The sequence below is a fragment of the Phragmites australis genome, chromosome 13 (assembly GCF_958298935.1).
Source record: "Phragmites australis chromosome 13, lpPhrAust1.1, whole genome shotgun sequence".
NCBI lineage: Eukaryota > Viridiplantae > Streptophyta > Magnoliopsida > Poales > Poaceae > Phragmites > Phragmites australis.
The window spans coordinates 25,296,422-25,310,392 of NC_084933.1; the positions used below are offsets into that span (position 1 = coordinate 25,296,422).

Sequence of the window (13,971 nt, forward strand, 5' to 3'; positions counted from 1 at the left end):
GTAATAGGCTAAAACATGGAAGGTTTGCATCCAAAGTGGTTTTGTTGTTTGGTTTTCTATGTTGCTATCAGGAACAACCGCTTTAGATAGGTTGTCTTTATTTGATAGATGATGTGAAAAGTAAACAAGAAAAAATATCTACTAATATTTTTGGAATTATATATGTAGTGCAGTTGAACGTGTTGATCATACACGACACATATACATAAAGCTAATAGTAATACTAGTTGTTCAGTTGATTTTTTAAGGAAATTGTTTATTTTAGCCAAAATAAGATTACATACTGGTTAGCTATTTTGTGTTGGCCATATATTTATAAGATAAAACTAAGACACCAGCCCAGATTTACTTAAGAGACATAATAGATTGTTGATCTGCATTATATCTATTGTATTCTTGTGCTGGATGATGGATCGGTATCCGATTACACATGGCTCCCATATCAGTTGGTTGCCCCAAGCAACATGCATCAAGTGTGCATATTATACTGTTTGAGTGTCAGTACTGATCATATCTATTATTTTTTATGACTGCATGCGCTTCCGCCAAAAAAAAAATGAAATAAAGTGTAAGAAATAATTAGCTGAATGACCAACAAATAAATTGTGCCTGCTAGTAATAAATTTGCTAACAAAAATTAGTCACTTCTAAAACTAAGAGATCTTTATATGGCACACATTTGCACCAAGTAAAAATAACTGCTATGTATATAATTGTCTAGCAATAGACTAAGCGTCTTGGACTAGAAGATTAATTATAGTATGAATTATCCATTTTGCACACTCAATTGGTGCTCTACGATTACTAAAGAGACCACATACAACATGTTGGATAATGAATAGTGGATATACGTTAATGTGACCACATAAGCTAGTTCACTTTTTACGTATGATTCAGATAAACCCACTGTTGGTTGGTACAACATATTTTGTACCATCTATGCAGCAACTAGGCATCCACTTAATACATGATTACTTTTTTTGATAGATCTCATTAGCACTCACATGCAAAATGTGATATATGGTAACCTCTTGAAGTAATATTTTGGATCACATGTGTGGAGGTATACGTGCAAACTAATAAAAAAGTTATCAATGTAAGAAAAAATTGATAATAAGGTTATTAAGTATAGCTTTGATGCTTTAGCAAGGACGTGAAACACGCCCGTATATGCACACTAGCAATCCTAAACATCTAAAAAGCCAAAACAACCTCAGGGAAAAAGTTTGTGCGTGTGTGCGCTTGCGATGGTGAGAGGTAAGCCCCACTCAGTCGGTGGACCCAATCCTCAGACACTTCACGACACCGCTCGCCTGCGTGAGCTTGCCCCCCGCTCCCATCAGCTGTATCGATCCTCTCTCTTGCTCTGAGTTGTATATAGAAAAACTAGCTCTCTTATATATTCTTGGTGTGCATAGGACTTGGAAAGGGCACAGGGAAAATTTTAGAAAATATTTTATCGTGGGGGAATATAAGAGTGTGGAAGGAAAGCAGCAAGGTGAGAAGAGAGAGAAGGAATAGTATGACAAGGAAATGAAGAAAGAAATGAGACAACAACCTTCTTAGTCTCCTCCATCCTCTCTCGTCCACTGCTATCTCCTCAGTAGCAAGAGCAAGCAAGAGGAGCAGTACTAGGGAGAGTGAGGTTGAGGTATAGAGAAGAAACAAACTTCCTCAATTTCTCTCTCTCTCTCTCTCTCTCTCTCTCTCTCTCTCTCTCTCTCTCTCTCTCTCTCTCTCTCTCTCTCTCTCTCTCTCACTGTATGTTTGTGTCATAGATGAGTTTGTGGGTGTGGGTGTTTGCGAGCTTTTGTTGTTTTGCTTTTTTACTTGTTTTGAGTGCAACTGTTTGTTTGGATTTCCCTGTCCACTTTGTTCTTTTGTTAATCTCGGAAGAGTCCTAAGCGGCTGATGCTTTGGAGTTTTTCTCGGCTTCTTGTCGATTTGTTTGTTGTTTCAGATCAATTCCAAGCACATACATATGAGATAGGTATAGCCATCACTCCCTCGGGAATTTTGGGGCCTTTCCTTTTGCTCTTTCCCTTCGGTTCTGTTGGACACCTCCTCGATTTGTCTCCGGAACAAAAAAATCTTTCTGATCTTTCTCCCATGGTTGCTGCTTGCATGCTGTGCGTAGTATCTGTTTCTTGGAAATACCTGCTTGTTGCTGTTCTTAACTGCGATGTCTCACTTGGGAAGTATTGCTTGTTTCAGCGAAGGGGGAGGAGGAGGAAGACTGTCAATCCAAAGAACAAGCCAAAGGGCGACCGGAAAGGAGTAGTCTTGTTCTCGTTTTTGAGTATAAATCAAGAGGCGATGGCATCGAATTCATCGGCTGCAGCGTTCTTCGGGATTAGGGATGGGGACCAGCAAGACCAGATTAAGCCGCTGATATCACCGCAGCAGCAGCAGCTGGCAGCGGCGCTGCCCGGCGTGGCATCCGCTGCGCCCGCGGCGTCCGGCCATGGCGCACCGACGGCGGCACCGCCACCGCCCAAGAAGAAGAGAACTTTACCAGGCAATTATTCTTGCAAGTACCTTTTTTTATTCCGGTCGTGCATGCATAGCATATCTGTTGCGAGATCTCTTCTGGATCGATTGGAGTTTTGTGATTTGGTTCCTGGCAGTGAGAGCATCTATCTTCTCTCACATGCACTTGGCCTCTCCTTCTCCCACCGTTTCTATTTCTTTGTGGTTATCTTGCTTTGTTTCTCTGGTTCTTGATTCGGAATTATTACTCTGCGCTACTTATTGGAGGATTGCCTGTTTTCTCAACACAGATGTGTGTAAACTACAGCCTGTTTTTGTTAGAAATTGAATTTTATAAAATGGTTCTATAGTACTAGGTTTCTCTCTCTTCCCTAGCTATTTCAATGGATCCCCTCCCTACCCTCTAGTACTTCAACACAAAGCAAGTAGCCTTGAAGAGCTTGGCCTTCAATTTGCACCTTTAAATCGATACTTCATTTAAAGCTATGTACACTCACACCTGAGAGTATGAATTAATTCAGGTGAAGAATAGAAAGGAGTAGTACTTCATTCATGGTACTATATAGACTCCTTTTTTGTTTGTGTGTTCTTCTAAGTCTCACGTTTTAATCAGATCAACTGGTTGAAGAATTCAAACTCTTCTATCAGCTTTTTTTTATTAAGAAAATACATAGTTGCATATATTTCTCAAGAAAAAACAAAGTCAGTTTACTCTCCAAGATGCCATGTACATGAGCTGTTACTCAGTTCTTCCCCAAATTACGAGAAGCAAATAGGAGCCATGACACAATCCATGTCGATTCCCTTGTTCTCTATATCTCTTCCTGCAACTCCTTTCTTCCCCAAAATCTCATGCAAATATTCCCCTCTCGATGTCCTACTTTGTCTCTACCACAGCTCACACCCACCAAGAGAAACGGAAAACAAAAATATCTTCCCTTAATTACTAAGCTCACACCATCATTTATTAATCATGCATGCCTAACATATAAGCAAAATATTAACTATCACAATTGAAGAACAATTCCGTCCAAATAATTAAGACTAGAATCAGTAGAACCATGTGCTCTTTTTATCTACACTCTTCCATCTTCCTAATCCACACTAGCTAAATGTTGACGAGCATCCCCTTACCTATGCATCCATTCATACTTCTCATGAAGCATTTTGTTAATCCTCATGATCATTATGCAAGCATCATTTGAACATTTTTATTTGAAAATTGTTACGTACGCAATGCTGTCCATATGTATGCACAAGCTGACAAGCATATATGAATCATCTAACTAAACTTGTGCCTGGTTTCTCCTCGGTGCGCCGACGATTCATCGATCGGAAGCAGACCCCGACGCCGAGGTGATCGCGCTGTCGCCGAAGACGCTGATGGCGACGAATCGGTTCGTGTGCGAGGTGTGCAACAAGGGGTTCCAGCGCGAGCAGAACCTGCAGCTGCACCGGCGCGGGCACAACCTGCCGTGGAAGCTGAAGCAGAAGAACCCGCTGCAGGTCCAGCGCCGCCGCGTCTACCTCTGCCCGGAGCCGACGTGCGTACACCACGACCCCGCCCGCGCCCTCGGCGACCTCACGGGGATCAAGAAGCACTTCTGCCGCAAGCACGGAGAGAAGAAGTGGAAGTGCGACAAGTGCTCCAAGCGCTACGCCGTGCAGTCCGACTGGAAGGCACACTCCAAGATCTGTGGCACCCGCGAGTACCGATGCGACTGCGGCACCCTCTTCTCCCGGTACGTCTTCTGCTCGTCCTTTCCTATATGTCCATACACCTATAGCTACATTTATATATGTGTACGCGTATATATGTATGGGTCGAGCTTTACATGATTGCAGCACCATGTCAAAGGCACGGCATCTAGTATCATCTTGGGTCTTTTTACTGCATGAGCCTGTTCTAGCTGTCCTCTTATGGTTCTTGGATTCGGTGAGCGAGTAAAGTATTAGGAACGTTCCATGTTGTGCTTTCCTTTAGGGTTAGGGTTTTGTTTGGCCTTGCAACGACATTGCTGCACATAGAGATAGTTTTGGTGCATGCTCACCGGCCGCGGGGGAGAAGACTGTTTGCACGTGAAATGCCTTTTTTCCCCCGGAGCTTTTGGCCTTGCTGATGAGAAGCCCCTCATCTTTCCCTTTCCTGACTTCCCTCCCTAGGGAACTAGGAACCGGCAACTCTCTCCTTCTGTCCAGCCAAAGACTCGTTACAGTATCACACATCACATTTACACAGACATGCATGTGTCTATGTTGTTGCTGTCCTGTAGACCCACATTTTTACTGGTTCAGCTTGTCAGTAGCAGTCAAGCTGCAAGGCCCAGCAGGCTTCCTCTCTCTTGCCTGCTTTCTCTCTCTACTGAATCACTTGGCTGCCATGTAAGCCTAGTTTGTTCTCATGTGAGTTGGCTGTCTAGATGTGGCTGGACCGTTCGTTGGCCGTGCCAGTGAGCCAGAGGAGCCCAGGCCATGCCAGGCCAGGTCCACACCTTTCATGGATACGTTACCACGCCCTCACAGTATCGACTCATCAGTCACGAGTCGTCGCCTAGGCGTAACTTTCAGGCACTGTTCATTTATTGATGGAATTAAGCATGTCCCAAGTGGGGTGGTGTGGTCACTCCACTCCTTCCTATCTTTCATGAGTATGGCAAAAATTCTCCAATAGGAAGTATGCATATATAGGAGCATCAACAGGAGTTGCATTGATGTCCGCCTCTCGAGTTATACTCGTAGTTCTTTCAGTTTTTTTGATAGAAATGATAAACCACAATTTGCTGTTGAGCTCCTTGATCAGGGGCTACACACTCTCCTATTTTAATTTTACCTACCGGAGCAGAGCTTTTTTGTTTTTTCTCATCTGTCTTGGCCTCTTGGGAAGTGAGCTTACCAGCTCCACAAAGTTTTCTGATCTCCTTGGTGTGTGTTGGTGTGCATGACAATTCTGATGCCGATGTCTTCCTGCCTTTCTCGATTGAACCTTCCTACTAGAGGGAACCTATGGGAGGCATATATAGCACGGCAAAGCTATCATATCTCTCTTTTTTCCAACCTTGATTGACATGGGTTTCTGGGATCTTGAGCTAGCTTTGTGGCGAGGCTGGTTGGTATCTGCATGCATGCATTGTCGCCAAACACCCTTACTAGTGCTATCAGACAAACATGTAATAGTACAGGTTATACTAGTCTTTAGCACCAATATATGAAATAAACTACTTATGGCATAAATAGTGCAAATTCTTATATCCAGATAAGTGAAAAAAAAATGCAGGGCCTTCAGAAACTAAAAAATATACTGTTCACATTCATGAAAACCAGCTACAAACATAGCACTCAGTGGCAAAGCATCAGCATGCATGCATCCAGTTGCACTGTTCACATGTTGATCAGAAAACAGTATAACCCGAGATGCCGCTCTTCCTCGATGTTCGCGCCATCCACCAGCGTGACATGGGCCATGCATGCATGCGCTGCCATCCCTGCCGTTTTCTTACGGAACCTGCATGCTTACTTGTCGCATCGATTTTTACTGTGCACTTTTACAGCGTCTGGCCTGCAATCGCTTGTTGCCTCTGACCTAGCTAAGGTGCTGAGCAGAAGACGCATGACTGAATAATGTTCCATCGATGCGCGCGTGCAGGAGGGACAGCTTCATCACCCACAGGGCGTTCTGCGACGCGCTCGCGCAGGAGAGCGCCCGGCTACCGCCGACGAGCCTTAGCAGCCTCACCAGCCACCTCTATGGCGCCACCAACGCGGGCAACATGGCGCTGAGCCTCTCGCAGGTGGGCTCCCACCTCACCACCACTCTCCAGGACGGCCACCACCACCACCAGTCCCCGGAGCTCCTCCGCCTCGGCGGCACGGGCGGCGGCAGCAGCATCGCCGCGCGCCTCGACCACCTTTTGTCACCCTCTGGCGCGTCCGCCTTCCGCCCGCCGCAGGGTCCGCCGTCGTCCGCGTTCTTCCTCAACGCGGCGGCAGCGGCGGGGCAGGACTTCGGTGACGACGCGGGCAATGGGCCCCACTCATTCCTGCAGGCCAAGCAGTTCCATGGACTCATGCAGCTCCCCGACCTCCAAGGCAATGGTGCGGGGGGGCCAGGCACCTCGGGGCCGAGCCTATTCAACCTGGGCTTCTTTGCTAACAATGGCAACAGCCCGGGGTCTAGTCATGAGCATGCAAGCCAGGGGTTTATGAACAATGACCAGTTCAGCGGCGGAGCAGGTGGAGGCTGCGGCGGCGGGGGTCCGGAGGCATCGGCGGCGGGTATTTTCGGCGGAAACTTCGTCGGCGGTGGAGATCATGTTCCGTCGGCAGGGCTCTACAACGATCAGGCTGCCATGCTACCGCAGATGTCGGCGACCGCTCTCCTTCAGAAGGCGGCGCAGATGGGCGCGACATCTAGCGCGAACGGCGCAGCGTCCATGTTCCGAGGCTTCGTGGGCTCTTCGCCGCACATGCGGCCGGCGGCGCCGCACATGGAACAGAGCGAGGCGAACCTGAACGACCTGATGAACTCGCTCGCCGCAGGTGGCGTCAGTGCCAGAGGAATGTTTGGTGGGAGCAACGGTGGCGGCGGCGCGGGGATGTTTTACCCGAGGCAGCTGTGCGACATGGAGGCGCACGAGGTGAAGTTCGGCCAGGGCGGCGGCGACATGACGCGGGACTTCCTCGGCGTGGGAGGAGGTGGCATCGTGCGCGGGATCTCGACGCCGAGAGGGGACCACCAGAGCAGCAGCGACATGAGCTCCTTGGAGGCCGAGATGAAGTCGGCCTCGTCCTTCAACGGAGGCAGGATACCATGACCGACCCATCGAGCTTACACAAGACGTAAGCTCTCATGGTACTGAGCGAGACTTGATCAACAAGATGCATGCATGAGAGGGGTAAAGTTATATAGCTAGCGTACTGGCAAGTTAGCAACTGAGTCGCATGAGTCAGCGGCTGCATGGGATAGGATAGCTATGGTTTCAACATCTGAAGACCTTGAGCGAGGGAGAAAGAGGGGTCTTCTCTGACTATTGGAGTAGAGAAGCTAGTGCTATTTGGACGCATGTGATGACCCTTGCTCGTGGTGGGAGTTGGTGTTCATGTTGGACTTGTTCTTGTTGTTCGTTTTCCCTTGTAGTTGGATCTTTGGGTTAAGTATAGTTCTGGTGATAGAACCAATAAGGGTGTTTGTAGCTAGCTCAATGGGGGTGATGATGTGGGGCTTAATTTGCTCCAATCCCCTCCTTTTGTTGTTTTTTTTAATTATTACCTTTTCACCTGTAGCAAAACAATATTCCCCTTACAATGCGATTAATCATGCTAGTTCAAACTCATGCTGTTCCCTTATAATATTTTGCTGCAAGGATGCATTATATTGTCAAGTATGATTGGCAAAAAATAGGGTGCACTGATTCTACACTGGCTAGGCCAACAGTGCAATCTTTAATCTTTTCAAATATACCATTTAGTACTTTTACCAGGAAAACTCATCTATATATATACCAGTATATATAGCATATATATACCAATATATATAGCACATGGATTTTGTTGGAGTGGGATATGCTTCCGTGCTATTGGTTTCATTTTCCAAATTCAACAGAATGTATATATTCAAATGCGATATGCAAGGAGATATATGCATTATCAAATTCAGTAATTTTTCACTGCTATAGAGTTTTTGCTTGAAGATCATAAAGTCAACACTAGCTAGTACCTCGTATAGGTTTTACCAGAATACTTGTGATCGGTTTTCTTCTAACAGAGTCAAATTTGTGGCATCGATTTTTAAAATCGTGGGTTCTATTTTTTTGAAAAAAAAATACATATGTTTTATCATATAACTAAAATTACTCGTAGAAATAAGAGAGTTCCCCTAGTCCATTTTTCATGAAACCGGCGAAGTGTCTGCAGCGTCAGCACTTACATCAACCAAAAAATTAATCAATTTCTTTGCAAAAAAATAAGTAAAATAAAATTAATCATTTTTTATTTATACAGACACTAAAATAATTTCCAAACTTACTAACTACGTTTTAGACATGATACACGTCTTATTAAAAAAACCTACAACATCAATGTCTATTTTCATATACATGGATCACAAAATTTGGCGTTTGGAAAGTGAAAGGTGTTGTTGAATCATCTAGAACTTCAGTTCGAATTAGGATTAGGATCCTAAGTGATTCAAAGTCTAGGATCGAGAGTTTATTCCAATTAGGATTCAAGATGGGACTTGGATCGACAAGGCCTATTATGAGTGGTAGAGTCCTATGATTTAGGATTCGAGTCGATATTTTAACTAACCTACAAGGCTTGCATGGCATAAACGCTAGGTCCAGTTTAAATTCACACTATTATCCACATTTTGTAAGCACAGTACACTGTTTTACCTGATAAGTGCAACTCCTTCGATTAAATTACTGTAGATATATTATTGAGCTGCGCACCAACTAACTCACCCAAAAGCTACCCTGCTTCTTCACTTCAGATGTGCTGCTAATTACATCAATTACTACTAAGTAATAATCACCCACAAACTAAACTTTGGGCCCCTCTAAATTTGTGAGCCCTGTGCGGTCGTCCAGGTTGAACTTGCTAATATACGTGCCTGCATGAGCTGATCTCTAGGGCAAAAGAGAAGATGCCCTCCTCCTGCCCGTGACCACCTAGCCCTTGGCTTACATGCACAGCAGCGCACTGTGTGGCGCTCATCTTCTCTCTAAGCTCTCGTGCTTGGTGGATGTGGTTGTCTCTCTTCGTTGGACGGAGCGAACGATAGGATGTAGCTTTCGCCTTGTGCATGCACACCACGGTATGGGCAGCACAAATTATATATTGCATTCTTCTCACCGACTGATCGAGATATCCCTATGAAACATTATTCAGACATGTATACATTGCGAATTGTGATCCACATCGACGCATGATGGTATGTTCAGATAACTGGCCGTCCAATATTTTCCTGTATTTAATTTTGTTTCGTGGATAATCCTTACGAACTTGAATTTAAAATATGCATTCCATCGGGGAAAGTGGAGAGGCAAGAAAACTCTGCATAATCTAACAAGTTTTGCTCTGAAGATTTGGAACAGTGTGCACATTTGCATGTGTATAACTATAACCAGGGCAATTGCATGAGTCATGGGCTCATGGCGTATATATATAGAACATGGAATAGAAGGCAGGCAACGAAAATTCCGTGGAGGACTAGGGTGTTTTGGTGGTTGGTACATATATATCTCAGCAAAGGAATGTTTGTGCCGAACTGCTAGATTCGCCTGTTTGGCTGTGACTCCTGTCCCGTGGCAACGCATATGCAGAAGATTTTGGCTTTCCTCTTCGACGCTTTGCGGCCGAGGTGGTTGGTTACTGGTCACTCACTCGAATTATTTCCGGAAGCCTTCCGTACTGCTGCACATATGGCGACGGCGGCGACGACAGCCGACAGGGACAGCTGCCGTAAAAGCTCGAGATCAATTGCCCACAAAAAGCGGCTGCCATTTTCCAATGATTCTTGGGAATAAAGGGTAAAGGGCATGCTCCCGCTATCAGCCTTTACTTTTGTCTCTGCTGTGTGCTTCCATGATGATGAGAGTGGTCGAGATACAGATTTCCTCAAGTACAATTGTTCCCCGGAAAGCCAAACAAAAAGAGAGAATAATTGAAGGTAGCTTCTGCCAACTAGCTAGGTAAACTCAGATAATTCTGTGATAGCTACAGCAGTTAATTGTGAGTTCGTGATTATTCAGAAACTACTATGCCGGCTGAAAAGGATCGTTTGATCGATCATTACTATGCACTAACTAGGGCCTTCATCTTAGAAACATCCTTCTGAAACAATTGTTAAATCAACCAATGCCAAATGTCTTCTCTGTTTGACACTACTCCATTCATTTAAAAATAGTAGGTATGTTTCTTTTATAGAAAGTCAAACTTTGTGTATTTTAATTAGTATTTAATTAAATTATAAGAATATCTAAGGTATAAATATTATAGAACTATATTCATAATTTAAAATGATTTCACATTATATATGTTTTGTAGCTATAAATGATATATTTTGTAAAACACCTTAATCAAAATATAACTAGTTTAAGAGTAACATCCTCTTCGTTGCATGGCCCTTGTACATTACACAAGTACAGAAATGTACTGCGCTAAATTTCTGATTTCTACTTTATTCAGGATTTGAACAAGGTTAGCATTCACCCATGAATAGAAATCAGCAACTGGATCGGATGCATCGTACGAGGCATGCGTGCGGGTGCGGCCCTGATTCTGAAGATTTATCTGCAACTCTGCATTTTAATTGGCAGGCCTCCGAGAACCGGAGAATCTTCGCATTTACTAATCTCTCCGACTGTTGTCAAACGTCGTGGGGAGCCGCAGGACTCGATGCTTTCAAGTTTCATCCGTGTGCGCCTATCCCGGGAATTCCTGCTCCCAGATCCGTTCGGCACTACTATACGAGTCAATGCTCACGATCGACACAGCGCTGCAGCCCTAAACCAGAAGATAATTAAATCCTCTAGGGTCGGTTGGGACGTGACGCCGCTTTGTCTCTAGCGCTGTCGCGGCGCGTTTGGCCTGTCCGGTGAGAACCTTCGCCCGCGAGAGCGAGGTCGATGCATGATATCGCCCACGGTCACGGGTGGTATCGTTTCCCGCCGGCCTGGGTTGGCCTGGGGAGAACGAAGAATCCTATGCATACGAATGTGGTCGATGCTGCTGAACGGACGCTGGTGCCTGACGCTGATCGCACGCCGGCCGCGCCCGCCTCTTGATGCGTGCATTTGGATGCTAGCTGCAGCTTTTCGGTCGCAATCATGTGTACAATTTAGCTAGGGCGTGGCGTGGCGTGCGAGCGTGTACGTGTACTGGGTGAACACTGATAGGGTCGTTTTTTACCCTGTGGTAGATTCGGAGGCCCGGGTTCAGGGTTCAGAACTGGAGCGTACGCTGCGCAGCCTTTGTGACCGCTTCGTGCACAAGATCTGCAGTGGCCCGACGGTAAGATGGCAGGAGTGAGAGTAGATTGGGGAAATCGGCACGGAACGGAGGAGCACTTGCGTATTTGACGTTTCCGCAGAAGCCTACGGCTCCACAGTCCACACACCGCGCGCGGTGCAGCGTGCAGGCCAGCCGCGCCGCAGTTGCCGGTTACCGTGGCTATTTCTCGCCGCAGTTGCCGTGGCGGCGCGTCCCGCCCCTGTCCCGAGCTTCTCCACGCGCCGAGCCGAGCCGTGGTGGGATGGTTACACGGGCGGCGCACGGGCAATGGCCGCCCCGCTTGCTAGGACGCGGTGCCGCCTCAGGTATGGATGGGCTCAGTTGGCAACGCGGCGGGCGAGGCGCCGATATGCCAAACCAAACCAGTGGGCCGCGGCCCAATTTTTGCTCGCGTGTTGATGCGATTCTCGTCCGAACCACGGCGGCTTCGCGTGACCACCGGTTGACTCGGTGTAGCGCCCACGCCGTGTCATGTGCAAGCTAATAAATAGCAGGTGGGAGTGGAGTAGTATCGTAACGGATGATATTGTGAACGTTAAATTTCAATAGTAGAATTTTAAAATTGCTTATATTTCAAGTATATAATATAATATAATATTTGACTTAACAATATGGTAAAATAGCAATTAGCAACTAGAGAACAAATAAGTGACTAATCAATATGGAGATACAAATATATAACTTAAAAGAAGAAACAAACATCAAGTTTTCTTCATATGTCTTAGTAATAGAAGCGTTAAGTTATAAATTCAAATATGTAAAAGCAAAGCAAATCAATGACATCCAGAGACTTGATGAGCAAGGTTCAACACACAATAGTAACCTACTAAATATTATTGCAACCCACAATAACTCCCGCTAACTGCTATTACGACCGTTAAATTATAAACCGTTATATTTGACATACTACCTTATCCAACAGGTGCAGAGATCCGTTACTAGCAACCGCTATAGGGACAGCTACTAACACTATTTGTTACCTTGGTCATGTGGCATCGCGCAGGTTAGCCTCGAGACGTAGGCGGTAGGACCCTGGAGGCTTCCACCGCCCGGCACGGCCCCCCGCCCCCGTTCGCTTCCGCGGCGTTGGTGATGAGGGCCGAGGGCAAGTTGGTTCTGCTTTCTTGTAGGCAGGCATAGCGGACCGAGGGCTAACCTGCGCGATGGGGCAAGTTGGTTCTGCCTTCTTGTAGGCAGGCATAGCGGTCGAGGTCGGCTTGCCCTTTGGCTCCCTTTTCCCATTGGTTCTCCGCTGAAACGGTGGGGACGTCGGCACGTGGCGACAAGAAACGGCAGAACGGTAGAGGCAGATACGGTCAGGTCTTGATGTCCTCGTCACTCGTCCATTTCGCCATTCTTGATGCCATATTGCCATGAAAGGAACGACTGGAACAATACCCTCTTTGATTTACCTGCCAAGCTGCCCCTAACGACACAGCGCGCGCTTCGTCTGGAAAGGTGGCTTAATTTCAACGTGCAAACGGCTTAGATATCTGCCTTGCGGACTCAAACAAAGCATTTGACGGTACAATCAAGTATTCAGGTCCGTGAGACGGGTGTGTTCAGAGGGCAACGAAAAGGGTAAAGTATAGTGCCAATGCAGTGCACGACCGCGTTGTCACTTGCCACTTTTCCTCAGATATCATTCACTGTGTTGTGTCCTTGGCCTATGTAGGGGGTACACTAGTAGGTCGACTGTCCATCGAACTAAGAAGACAAACGGGCTCGATGCTTGGTACATTTGGCACGTAAAAAGCAAGAGCTCAATTGATGGTTGTGCCGTTCTCTGATGGGCAGAGATCGGCACGTCCGGTCTGGAGATTGCCCTGCAGAACTAGGACGCAAACTTTGCAGCGAGCGCGGCGTGGCAACTGGTTCGCAAGCGTCGGTAGTTTCTGTAGGGATTGGTATTTGAGCGGGTCTGTATCCACGGCTGAATCCGACCCAGAACAATTTTCAAAGACGAACTCTCTGGGAGACGAAGGTTCTGCTCACGTTTCGATCCATTCGGGATCCAAAACATGTTTCAAGCTACTTGATGCAGCTATTTTTTGAGACAAAAGGAACAACTCTCTGTTATTATAGAAAGCAAAATCACCTGTTATGAAACATACTAGGGTTACCAGTTTACCCAAAAGTGAACAGAAAAGGAGCTGGCAAAACTAACCCAGGCTCAAACAAGCTAACCTATTACATGATCATTACATCAGAGCAAGAGTTTAAAGATGGGTGAAAGTTTGCCATCCAGCACAGCACCCTTGCTACAATTTGATTGATCGTCTTCTTGTTATGCGGCTTTAGAAGGATCTTCTATTTCTGTAAGTAAGATATACCAGTATAAACAATGTCTATAGGCTAATTAGAAAATATTTTTTGGATAGCCATCTTGTTCCTAGTGCTCCAGAGAGCCTAAGCTAAACTTGCAAACAAGAAAAGATCTAATTTAAAATAGACTACAAAAATATCGGAGAT

The 13,971-nt window shown here is 45.9% G+C and overlaps 1 protein-coding gene across 3 annotated transcripts; it reads left to right on the top strand.

The window, feature by feature from the left end:
- Positions 1 to 1,400: 1,400 nt before the first annotated feature.
- LOC133889783 (protein indeterminate-domain 5, chloroplastic-like) lies at positions 1,401 to 7,818 on the top strand. 3 transcript variants are annotated; one of them, XM_062330257.1, is made up of 4 exons: positions 1,401 to 1,651; positions 2,215 to 2,518; positions 3,833 to 4,232; positions 6,134 to 7,818. In XM_062330257.1, exons 2-4 carry the CDS (start codon positions 2,317 to 2,319, stop codon positions 7,299 to 7,301), a joined length of 1,770 nt encoding a protein of 589 aa, XP_062186241.1. In that variant the 5' UTR covers positions 1,401 to 1,651; positions 2,215 to 2,316; the 3' UTR covers positions 7,302 to 7,818. The 3 variants fall into 3 exon arrangements, with proteins under 3 accessions (XP_062186241.1, XP_062186243.1, XP_062186242.1); XM_062330259.1 differs by lacking the exon at positions 1,401 to 1,651 and adding an exon at positions 1,736 to 1,990; XM_062330258.1 differs by lacking the exon at positions 1,401 to 1,651 and adding an exon at positions 1,990 to 2,129.
- Positions 7,819 to 13,971: the final 6,153 nt, after the last annotated feature.

Excerpts from the sequence above, each read along its gene's own strand:
- LOC133889783 (XM_062330257.1), top strand. The coding sequence starts at position 2,317 with ATGGCATCGAATTCATCGGCTGCAGCGTTCTTCGGGATTAGGGATGGG. Across the intron at positions 2,519-3,832 it reads GAAGAAGAGAACTTTACCAG|ACCCCGACGCCGAGGTGATC; the intron begins GCAATTATTCTT and ends GATCGGAAGCAG. Across the intron at positions 4,233-6,133 it reads TGCGGCACCCTCTTCTCCCG|GAGGGACAGCTTCATCACCC; the intron begins GTACGTCTTCTG and ends GCGCGCGTGCAG.